At 46.2% G+C, this 12305-nt stretch overlaps 1 protein-coding gene across 1 annotated transcript; it reads right to left on the reverse strand.

Annotated features, from left to right (window-relative positions):
• Positions 1-4956: 4956 nt before the first annotated feature.
• On the reverse strand, positions 4957-12105 carry LOC120944192 (tubulin alpha-1D chain-like). The gene is made up of 4 exons (XM_040358140.1): positions 11997-12105; positions 10297-10519; positions 10041-10189; positions 4957-5987 (listed from the first exon to the last, which is right to left on the reverse strand). Exons 1-4 carry the CDS (start codon positions 11997-11999, stop codon positions 5004-5006), a joined length of 1359 nt encoding a protein of 452 aa, XP_040214074.1. The 5' UTR covers positions 12000-12105; the 3' UTR covers positions 4957-5003.
• Between the last annotated feature and the right edge of the window lie 200 nt (positions 12106-12305).

A 12305-nucleotide genomic window follows, 5' to 3' on the forward strand; every position in this document is an offset into this window, starting at 1 on the left:
GTCCAATTCCTCTGTCAGCTGAAGTTCTCCTCAGTGACTGCGACCTCACGTGACGTCACCGACCCGCTCGGGGAGAAGATGAAAGCCGCGCAGAGGAGGAAATCTCCGCCTCCGCCACCGCCAATTAGCCGAATCACGATGGTCTGGACAGTCACACTCATCTACAAGCATGGGGGTGCCCGCACCTGTCACTCTCCGAAAACACTGCCATCCAGCCAAGTAAGAGTACTACAAGTGAAGTGCTGTGCCTTCACCGGGGGCTATAGTGTGGGAGGCGGCCCGCAGGAGGACGGGTGTGGGTGGGTTTTTTTTTTTTGGTTTCTTTTTTTGTCGCCCCCCCCCCCCCCCCCACATGGCGCCCATGGTACTTGCCATGGCTGCCATACCTTGGATAAGCCACTGGGCAGCAGTGCTCCAAGTCCTCCTAACCTGGGGGGGATTTTACCATACCTGTCCCCCCCGCATTATTTCCTGGGGGGGATGCGTCCCCCCCGTCCCCTCCGGTTCCTACGCCCATGTATACGGCGCCTGCGCACCGACGTTCGGCTACTTTCGGAAAATCGTGACGCGATAGATGCGACCGTCGGAAGCCTGTCGGAAGACTGTCAATCAAGAAGGAACGCCCAGTCCCGCAGCCCATACCCGGAATCGGCGAAGAAGATGTATCTCTAAAACGGTAAGTACGGCTTTGATTTAAAAAAAACTACCCGATTCCCCTTCACAAAATGAGCATGAATCTAATCTTAAAAAGTGTAATTTCCGGGTGAACCTCCACTTTAAAGCGGAGGTTCACCCTAATTTACAAGTTCTGCTTCTTAAAAACTTCTGCCATAGTACACTATGTATTTGTTTTTCTTTTTTTTTTTAATCGGCCTCCTTACCTTGAAACAAGGCCCTTTTGTGAGCTGTCACTCACTATTCCCCGCGGGAGTGGGCAGGGTTTTCCAAAATCCCCCATCAGTGCTTTGTCTCCTGGGAGCGTCTCCTGAGAATCCCAGGAGACGCGATGTGTCAAAATCCCGCGATATCTCGCGGGTCATGTGACGTCATGCGGGTCATGTGACTTTGCCAGCGTGTCAGCATTCGCCGCATCCCGGAAGAAGAACGAGCTGGGCTTCACAGTGCCCACAGTAAAGATGGTAACGTCCATCTTAGGATTTTATAAAATATCGTTTTCTCGTGATTACCACTGCAGTGGGCTGAAAGACTGGGACAGATGAGCGATTACCTACACAAGGTAAGAGCGCCAGAAACCTTTACAAAAAAAAACTTAAACCCGCGGAACCCCCGCTTTAACTTCCTACTTTCCTCCATTTAATTATTATTTTCCTGCTTTTCATTTTTGTTCACATCTATTTTATAAACAATAAAAAAAAATACTTTTTTTTGTCTGCCGTGTTAGTGAATATTTTTACACATATATTACTGTAACATATATTTACAAATTTCAGCTACAGCTGAAGTAAAAACAAAACAGTTGTGGTAGGTATCGGTAATTGGTTAGATATTTACAAAAAAAAAAGTATCGGTACTCGTACTTGTAAAAAAAATTGGTATCTGTGCATCCCTACTTTCTAGTAATATCCCTCCTGTTTTCCTTTCCCCCTTTTCCTTTTTTTGTTAGATGTGTTGTTGTTGTTATTATTATATTTTTTTTGTCTATAGAAGGGGTGAGGAAAAAGGAGGGGAGGGACCGTGGGTGGACTAAACAGTGAAAAAGAGAAAATGACCTAATGGTACTGCAATAAACAATACAAATAAGTATATGTGCAGTGAACAAACACCTATGATACTTGTAATGATTAAGGCCCCTTTCACACGGTGCGGATCAGTAATGATCCGCCTCCGTATGTCCGTAAGCTCAGCAGGGATCGCTCTGTTGATCCCCGCTGAGCCTGGTGGATGACAGGGCGGTCTCTGCACACTGTGCAGGGACCGCCCTGTCTTTTCTCCGCTCTCCCCTATGGGGGGATCGGATGAACACGGACCGTAGGTCCGTGTTTATCCGATCCACTCTGCAGACGGAAGATAAAATAGGATTTTCTTCCGTCTGCAAAATCGGATGTTTGCGGAGGCGGACGATTACGGGTGTCAGCGGATGTTCATCCGCTGACACCTGCAATCACATAGGGACCCATGTATGTCCCTTTTTCATCCGCAAACAACCGGTAATTTTAGTAGATTTAATGGTGATGGACTACTGATCCCACCGGTCCGACTTGCAAATCCTGCCCGCCCTCATAGCTGCATCGAATTGACACAAACTCCACAGTCTCTCCCTCTGGCTCTGCACCCAGCTCCCCTGGCATGCCTCTTCCAGATCTCTCATTGTGCTTCCAATCACCAACACCTGCCCTGGATCCTTCCTGAAGGACTTACTCCGGACGTACGGACCAACTGCCTATCCTAGCTCCTGTTCCAAGACACCTCTCCATGACTATGACCCCACCAGATTTACACCCCCCCCCCCCCCAGACGGGGGTGTTGCTCCTGCACGATAGTCTAGCACTCCATCTTTCAGTTCACCCAGTCAACAACTTCCCATCCATCAAGCTGACTGTGGGTATATGTAGGAGGCCTGCCCCCTGCCAATCCTAGATGGGGATTGGTCAGAGCTCCTCACAAGTACCCCATATCACTCCAGCACTCAGCTCTGCCCCTTTTCCAGAACATTCTCCACTGGAAACAGGGGAGATGCCCAAGAGAAGAAGTACATGCCAGTCACCCACTGCTACACTAAATTACTCCCGTCTCCAGATCAAAAACAAACAGCACAGGCCTGCTTAACTTTACCTGCACTGGCAGCTAACACAAAAACCTACACTTAGCACCTACCTAAAGTAGAGGGTGCTACACAAATATTTATATTATTGCAGTTTAGTATTTCTTATGCCCTGTACACACGATCGGTTCATCCGATGAAAACGGTCTGATGGATTTTTTCATCAGATATCCAATGAAGCTGACTTTCATCAGTCTTGCCTACACACCATCAGTTAAAAAAACGATCGTGTCAGAACACAGTGACGTAAAACACAACGACGTGCTGAGAAAAATAAAGTTCAATGCTTCCGAGCATGCATTGACTTGATTCTGAGCATGCATGGATTTTTAACCGATGGACGTGCCCACAGACGGTCGTTTTTTTCTATAGTTTTTTTAACCATCAGATCATTTTAAAACAAGTTCCTAGTTTTTTCACCGATGGATAAAAAAACGATGGGGCCCACACACGATCGGTTTGTCTGATAAAAATGGTCCATCAGACCGTTTTCATCAGATGAACCGATCGTGTGTACGCGGCATAGGATGGACCGTTTTCATCAGACGAACCGATCGTGTGTACGCGGCATAAGATGTGTTTGCTGCATTTGTTTTCTTTTCTTTGGCGTTCTTCTGTTTTTTTTATCTGGTGATACAGCGGGGATTGTATATTTATTATATAGTTTTTAAAGAAGAAGTAAACCCTGATGGGCTTTACTTTCTCTTTATTTCCCTGCAAAGGTAAAGTATAATGGGCTACTATGTATTGCGTAGTAGCCCATTAAGTGTCACTTACCCGAGACTGAAGCCTGCGATGTCACCGCTGTCCCCACTGGCAGCGAGCATCCATCTTCACCCCTCTTCCGGGGCCGCGGACTCCGGCTCTGTGATTGGCCGGAGTCACGTGACGTTACTGCCGCGCATGCGCGGGAGCCGCCAGTCACGGCATGACCCCTTTAGAAATGGCACGATCTGCCCTTTCTAAAGTGCGCGTGCACCGTAGACATCGGCGCACGGCTTTATTGTAAATATCTCCTAAACCATGGAAGTTTAGGAGATATTTCCAGCACCTACAGGTCTTAATATAGGCTTACCTGTAGGTAAAAGTGGCTGTACAGGGTGTACAAACTACTTTATAGGAGAATTGTGAGCCCATTTGGCTACAGAAAGAGTGCAGACCCGAGAATGTTACTTTCCTGACTGTCATGCTAATCCTCTTGTTTCAATACCTTGATTTACCTAGAACAAATCTGCAGTCAATGCCCCCGATTCAGATACAATAGTGTATCTCTCGGCGGGCGTAATGTATTTCAGATACGTCACGCCGCCGCAAATTAGGGCGCAAGTTTCGTATTCAGAAAGAACTTGCGCCCTAAGTTAAGGCGGCGTAATGTATGTGGTCCGGCGTAAGCCCGCGGAATTCAAATGTGGATGATGTGGGCGTGTTTTATTTAAATTAATAGTGACCCCCACATGCACGCACATGCACCATTCGTGAAAGAATCCAAGTGCGCATGCTAAAAATTAAGCCGCAAATCGTCATTGCTTTAGACGTGAACGTAACTTACGTACAGCCCTATTCGCGAACGACTTACGCAAACGACGTAACATTTTCAAAATTCGACGCGGGAACGACGTCCATACTTAACATAGGATACCCCTCATATAGCAGGGGTAACTTTACGCCAGAAAAAGCCGAACGTAAACGACGTAAAAAAATGCGCCGGGCGGACGTACGTTTCTGAATCGGCGTACCTACCTAATTTGCATATTCAACGCAGAAGTCTTGGAAAGCGCCCCTAGCGGTCAGCGTAAATATTGCACCCTAAGATACGGCGGCGTAGGAGACTTACGCCGCTCGTATCTAGGCAACATTGAGGCGTATCTGTTTCTATGAATCAGACGCCGAGATGCGACGGCCCGCATTCGGAGTTACGACGGCGTATCTGGAGATACGCCAACGTAACTCCTTACTGAATCCGGGCCAATGACTTCTAATTGTCCTTATCCACCTAATAGGCACCTACGTTTTAACCTTTCATATACCATCTGGCAATTAAAATCTGAAAATGTAAATATGATTAGTTGCTGTGAACCATAAGAAACATAAACATAGTGCTGAATTTTGTACTTTTCCTGAATTCTAATAAAGCACAAAATCACAATAACAATAAAAAAAAACATAAAACAATATTTTTTTCATAAAAATAGACTTTATTTCTGTATTGTTATGCAGTCATTTAATACTCTTCCCCCTCCTCTCCTTCACCCTCTCCTTCAACGCTGTCAGTGGCAACCTCTTCATAATCCTTCTCCAGGGCGGCCATGTCCTCCCGAGCCTCAGAGAACTCTCCTTCCTCCATACCCTCACCCACGTACCAGTGCACAAAGGCACGCTTGGCATACATCAGATCAAACTTGTGGTCCAGGCGAGCCCAGGCCTCGGCAATGGCTGTGGTGTTGCTCAACATGCACACGGCACGCTGCACCTTAGCCAGATCTCCACCAGGAACCACAGTTGGTGGCTGGTAGTTGATACCAACCTTGAATCCTGTTGGGCACCAGTCCACAAACTGGATGGTGCGCTTGGTCTTGATGGTGGCAATAGCAGCATTGACATCTTTGGGCACCACATCACCACGGTACAGCAGGCAGCAAGCCATGTATTTACCGTGTCTGGGGTCACATTTCACCATCTGGTTGGCTGGCTCAAAGCAAGCGTTGGTGATCTCAGACACAGAGAGCTGCTCATGGTAAGCTTTCTCTGCAGAGATTACAGGGGCATAGGTGGCCAGAGGGAAGTGGATACGGGGGTAGGGCACCAGGTTGGTCTGGAATTCTGTCAAGTCCACATTCAGGGCTCCATCAAACCTAAGGGAAGCGGTAATGGAAGACACAATCTGGCCAATCAGACGGTTCAGGTTGGTGTAGGTTGGGCGTTCGATGTCCAGGTTTCTACGGCAGATGTCATAAATGGCTTCGTTGTCCACCATGAAAGCACAGTCTGAGTGCTCCAGGGTAGTGTGGGTGGTGAGGATGGCGTTGTAGGGCTCAACCACAGCTGTGGAGATCTGAGGAGCTGGGTAGATGGCGAATTCAAGCTTGGACTTCTTTCCGTAGTCAACAGACAGACGTTCCATCAAGAGGGAGGTGAAACCAGAGCCGGTGCCACCACCGAAACTGTGGAAGATGAGGAATCCCTGGAGACCGGTGCACTGGTCAGCCTGAGAAAAAGAAAAAAACACGCCGGGTTCAATAACTTCTCTCTAAAGATAATGCCTATACTAATTATACTCTTGATTATCATGCTTCACCTAGCTAATATGTCTGTCATTAATAATAAGAGAAGGATGCAAGGCCACTTCGACACACAGGAAGGACCAGGCAATAATAATCATATTGGAGGGTCTACATTCATATAGACAAGAGTACAAAGAGAAGCAGAGTGGTGCAAGCATAGCTCTCTGCCTCCTCTGGACACATTTATATGTTACAAGAGAATAGCACAAACCTTGTAGAAATATATTGTCCATCAAATTCTAATGCTTTTAACATTTTAGAGGAAAATGTATTAGGTGACTAATTATGACTCAGAATGGTGGTCTTCAAACTACGTCCCGGCGGTCGGATGCGACCCTTTTCTTGCCTTTATCCAGCCCTTGGGGCACTATTCCTCCACTGATATGAGACACTATTCTGCCAACTGACAGTGGCAATTGGGCACCATTTCTCCCATTGACACCAACAATAAGGGAACCATTTCTCCCATTGGCACCAACTATGGGGCACTATTATTCCCAATGATACCAACGATAGGACACCGTTCCTCCACCTAATACCAAATGTAATGTTTACTCCCACTGATACCAGGGGAATTTCTGCTGGGCACAGTCCAGCCCCCCTAAAGTCTGAAGGACAAAAAAATGGCCATTTGTTTAGAATGTTTGGAGATCCCTGTTCTAAAGCTTTAGCTGATTCTGTGTTAGTAAAAGACGATTCGCGCTTTTTTGTCTGTTACTGCGTGATGAATGTGCTTACTCCATTATGAACGGTAGTTTTACCAGAACGAGCGCTCCCATCTCATAACTTGCTTCTGAGAATGTGCGGGTTTTTTACGTCGTTTTAGCCCACACACGATCATTTTTTACGCATGCGTAGTTACCTTCCAGCGTCGTGCACGTCGCCGCGTCATCGTCGCGGCGACGGCGCGACACGTCATCGCAGATGTTTTCCGCGCGGATTTTGATCCGATGGTGTGTACAAGCCATCGGCTCAAAATCCGGAGGAGGAATATCCGCTGGAAACGGTCCGGCGGACCGTTTCCAGCGGATATACCCTCGTCTGTACGAGGCCTTATAGGCACTATTTCTAGCACTAAAATGCATGAAAGCCGCCTTTAGTGTTAAAGGGATCTAAACCTTCCAATGGGGACCCCTGTTCCAGTGACAATCATCTAATGCCGCGTACACACGGTCGTTTTTTGTCTTATAAAAAAACGTTGTTTTTTCTCATGAAACTTCATTTTAAAAAACGACGTTGCCTACACACCATCGTTTTTTCAAATTACGTTTTAAATTACGTTTTTTAAAACGTTGTTTTATTTCATCACAAAAAACGACCGTGTGCATTAGGTGAATTCTCCTCACTTGATTGATTTTCTCCCACTTTTGGATCTAATAAACTGATGGCAGTTTTAATCCTTCCTTACTCCATCCAAAGCTAAATAAAAAATTGGGGCTATACATTTAACCCTCAACCTAAACCTGGAATGTAGCCCTTAGCTCTTACAATTAATTGCATTTTAGTTGATTCAAGATAATAGACTATTTAATTGGTTTGAAAGAATATTAAGGTCCATTTACAACTATGGCTGCTGGTGACAGACTTTGACTAGTGGGCTCAGGACAATGACATTGTATATCTTATTAGTACAGTAAAACCTTGGTTTGAGAGTAACTTGGTATTAGAGCGTTTTGCAAGACAAGCAACTTTTTTTAAATATATTTTGACTTGATAAACAAGCGATGTCTTGATATACAAGTAGCGTCATGTCACAACTGAGTGTAAAAGAGAAGAGAGGCGCCTCTAAGTGTAGCAATATGGTTACATTTAATGAAGGTACAACATTTAGCAACATATTGCTACACTTAGAGAGGTCTCTCTTCTCTTTTATACTCTGGAGCTCCCGCTGGATTTTGCTTCTAATCCCCTTGTGGAGGCTTCCCAGGGCCGCCATCAGGAATTATGGGGCCCCTTACAGAGCTTCAGGTATGGGACCTCCTGGAGCAGAGAACCGGGGGGGGGGGGGGGTTGCTGCATCCGGGGCCCTGGGGACCTCTGGGCCCTTTAATAAAAAGAAAAAAAGAAATAAAAAAAATATATTTTTTTTTTAAAAGGGGGGTTGCCATCTGGGGCCCTGGGGACCTCTGGGCCCTTTAATTAAATATATATATATATATATATATATATATATATATATATATATATATATATATATATATACACACACAAATTATTATTATTTTTTTATAAAAATAAATTACAAAAAAAGAGGGGTTGCCATCCGGGACCTCGGGGCCCTTTAATAAAAAAAAAAAGAAACCTCTGGGCCCTTTAACAAAAAAAAAATAATAAAAATATATATATATAAAAAAAAAGTAAACACTTAGAAAAAACAAAAAAAAGGGGGTTGCCATCCAGGGCCCTGGGGACCTCTGGGCCCTTTAATAATAAAAAAATATATATAAACGAAAATAAAAAATGAAATAAAGGGGGGTTGGCACATGGGACCCTGGGGACCTCTGAGCCCTTTAATTAAAAAATATATATATATATAAAATAAATAAATAGAATAATATAAAAAATATATATAAAAAAAGGGGCGGTTGCTATCCGGGGCCCTGGGGACCTCTGGGCCCTTTAATAATATATATATATATATAAATATATATATATATATATATATATATATATATATATATATATATATATATATATATATATATATATATATATATATATATATATATCTCAAAATAAAAAATAAAAGAATTAAAAAAATATTTAAAAAATATATATATATATAAAAAAAAGGGGGGGTTGCCATCCGGGCCCCTGGGGACCTCCGGGCCCCTTACAGGTGTACTGCCTGTACCCCCCTGATGGCGGCCCTGAGGCTTCCATTTGTGGATGGACATTTTATGGTTACACAACCAATCACATTGCTATAATCTTTTTGTATGGACTATAAACTAAAGCACTTCTGAATAAATGGTTGTGGAACAAATCATTAGAGTTTCCATTATTTCTTATGGGAAAATTTTCTTTGATATACAAGTGCTTTGGATTACAAGCATGTTTCTGGAACGAATTATGCTCGCAATCCAAGACTTTACTGTATAATTCAGTGTTTGTCAACTGGGGTGCCGCTGTACCCTGTGATGCCCTGAGTAGTCTTTAGGGGTGCCATGGAAACAGCCTGATCAGAGAAATCATCTGTTAGCTCTTGTGCTACATGAGGGAGACCGCACTGTTAACTCCTGTGCAAATAGGAGGCAGAGCGCTATGCTCGTACTCCCCTCCCCCCCATATCAGCAAAAGAGAAAGCTGAGCTGGTCGCCCGACCGCGTCCTGCCAACTGATGACATCATCGGTTGCTAAGGACTTGTCGGCAAGGGTACAGAGAGGAGGGCGGGGGGGGGGGGGGGGGGCATAGCTCTCTGACTCCTCTGTACACAGGAATTAACTGTGCACTCTCCCTCCTTTTAACATTTAACATTTTTTGGGAGCAGGTGGGGAGGGGGTTGTGCTTGGAGGGGGGATATGTGGTGGTTTATGCTGGGAGGGGGATTTGGGTGGGAAGGGTGGTGCTAGGAGTGAGGATTTGGTGGGGTTGTACTAGGAGCAGGGGTCAAGTCCTGGGGGGAAAAGTGTGGGAACTCCCACCCAAGATCCCCTCCCCCACCAAAAAAAAAATTGATACGCTCATCGAGGAAGTGACGGAATACCCGCACACCACCCGATTAATCCATATACAGGAAGCTGCCAGTAACATAAAGGATTACTAAGGTTCGCCTGCCCCTGACAGTGACTCGAGCTGGGCATCGCCGCTTAGTGAAGGATTGGCTCGGGCGGCTCGGCTGCTCTAGTCCTGCAAAGGGAACTGCGTTCCTGCTGTGAAAAGAGTGCAGGAACTCCGTTCCCACGCGTTCCCGCAGGACTTGAGCCCTGACTAGGAGGGTTGAAAAACACATAGGTCTAGGTCAGAAACCACTCACCAGTTTGCGGACTCTGTCCAGCACCAGGTCGATGATCTCTTTGCCGATGGTGTAGTGACCTCGGGCATAGTTGTTGGCGGCGTCTTCCTTGCCGGTGATGAGTTGCTCAGGGTGGAAAAGTTGCCGGTAGGTTCCTGTCCTCACCTCATCTATAGAAATGGGACGGCAATGGGTCAGAAAGTCGCTACAGGTGACAAAACTTGGTGGACATCTCATACACTTTTTAATCACACAACATAACAGGCGACCTACTCACCAATCACAGTGGGCTCCAGGTCCACAAAGACAGCCCGGGGGACGTGTTTTCCAGCCCCGGTCTCACTGAAGAAGGTGTTGAAGGAATCGTCTCCCCCTCCGATGGTTTTGTCACTGGGCATCTGTCCGTCCGGCTGGATGCCATGTTCCAGGCAGTACAGCTCCCAGCAGGCATTGCCAATCTGTACACCGGCTTGGCCAACGTGGACTGAGATGCATTCCCTCTGTGTGGGGTGAATGGTATATGTGGTTAGGATTAGGACAGAGCAGTGCAGGCACACACAGGGTCAGGATGTATAGACTGGTAGAGGGCAGGGCAGTGACATATGGGAATGTAAAGATCAGCAGGGCACAGTCACACATAGGGGGATGTATAGGATGGCAGAGTGCAGTCACACATAGGGAGATGTATAGGATGGCAGAGTGCAGTCACACATAGAGGGATGTATAGGATGGCAGAGTGAGGTCACACATAGAGGGATGTATAGGATGGCAGAGTGCAGTCACATATAGAGGGATGTATAGGATGGCAGAGTGCAGTCACACATAGAGGGATGTATAGGATGCAGAGTGCAGTCACACATAGAGGGATGTATAGGATAGCAGAGTGCAGTCACACATAGAGGGATGTATAGGATGCAGAGTGCAGTCACACATAGAGGGATGTATAGGATGGCAGAGTGCAGTCACACATAGGGGGATGTATAGGATGGCAGAGTGCAGTCACACATAGAGGGATGTATAGGATGACAGAGTGCAGTCACACATAGAAGGATGTATAGGATGGCAGAGTGCAGTCACACATAGAGGGATGTATAGGATAGCGGAGTGCAGTCACACAGAGGAATGTATAGGATGGCAGAGTGCGGTCACACATAGAGGAATGTATAGGATGGCAGAGTGTGGTCACACATAGGGGGATGTATAGGATGGCAGAGTGCAGTCACACATAGAGGGATGTATAGGATGGCATAGTGCGGTCACACATAGAGGGATGTATAGGATGGCAGAGTGCAGTCACACATAGAGGGATGTATAGGATGGCAGAGTGCAGTCACACATAGAAGGATGTATAGGATGGCAGAGTGCAGTCACACATAGAAGGATGTATAGGATGGCAGAGTGCAGTCACACATAGAGGGATGTATAGGATGGCAGAGTGCAGTCACACATAGAGGGATGTATAGGATGGCAGAGTGCAGTCACACATAGAGGGATGTATAGGATGGCAGACTGCAGTCACACATAGAGGGATGTATAGGATGGCAGAGTGCAGTCACACATAAAGGAATGTATAGGGTGGCAGAGTGCAGTCACACATAGGGGGATGTATAGGATGGCAGAGTGCAGTCACACATATGGGATGTATAGGATGGCAGAGTGCAGTCACACATAGAGAGATGTATAGGATGGAAGAGAGTGCGGTCACACATAGAGGGATGTATAGGATGACAGAGTGCAGTCACACATAGAGGGATGTATAGGATGACAGAGTGCAGTCACACATAGAGGGATGTATAGGATGGCAGAGTGCAGTCACACATAGAGGGAGGGATGTATAGGATGGCAGAGTGCAGTCACACATAGAGGGATGTATAGGATGTAGAGTGCAGTCACACATAGAGGGATGTATAGGATGGCAGAGTGCGGTCACACATAGAGAGATGTATAGGATAGAAGAGAGTGCAGTCGGTCGCTCACCATGATGCTGAATAAAGTCGATCTCTCCGGGTTCCGATGGGTTAGGTGTTCGGTGTGGAGCGGTCACTGTCCCCTCTCTCTTCTCCCTCCATATATATAGGAGTTAGTGACAGCAGCGTCCTTAGTAACAGGAGGGAGGTGGAGAGAGCCTGGGGCAGGTGTCACCATTGTTTTTTGTGTGGAGAGAACACAATCCTGCCTGGGAGTGGCTGCACTCAGCACAACACAACTGTTACCAGGTACAGAGAGTGACCCCCCCCCCCCCCCCCCCCCCCCCATCTCATTACATGGAGGGAGATAGAGGGGGAA

Source organism: Rana temporaria, chromosome 6, assembly GCF_905171775.1.
Source record: "Rana temporaria chromosome 6, aRanTem1.1, whole genome shotgun sequence".
NCBI lineage: Eukaryota > Metazoa > Chordata > Amphibia > Anura > Ranidae > Rana > Rana temporaria.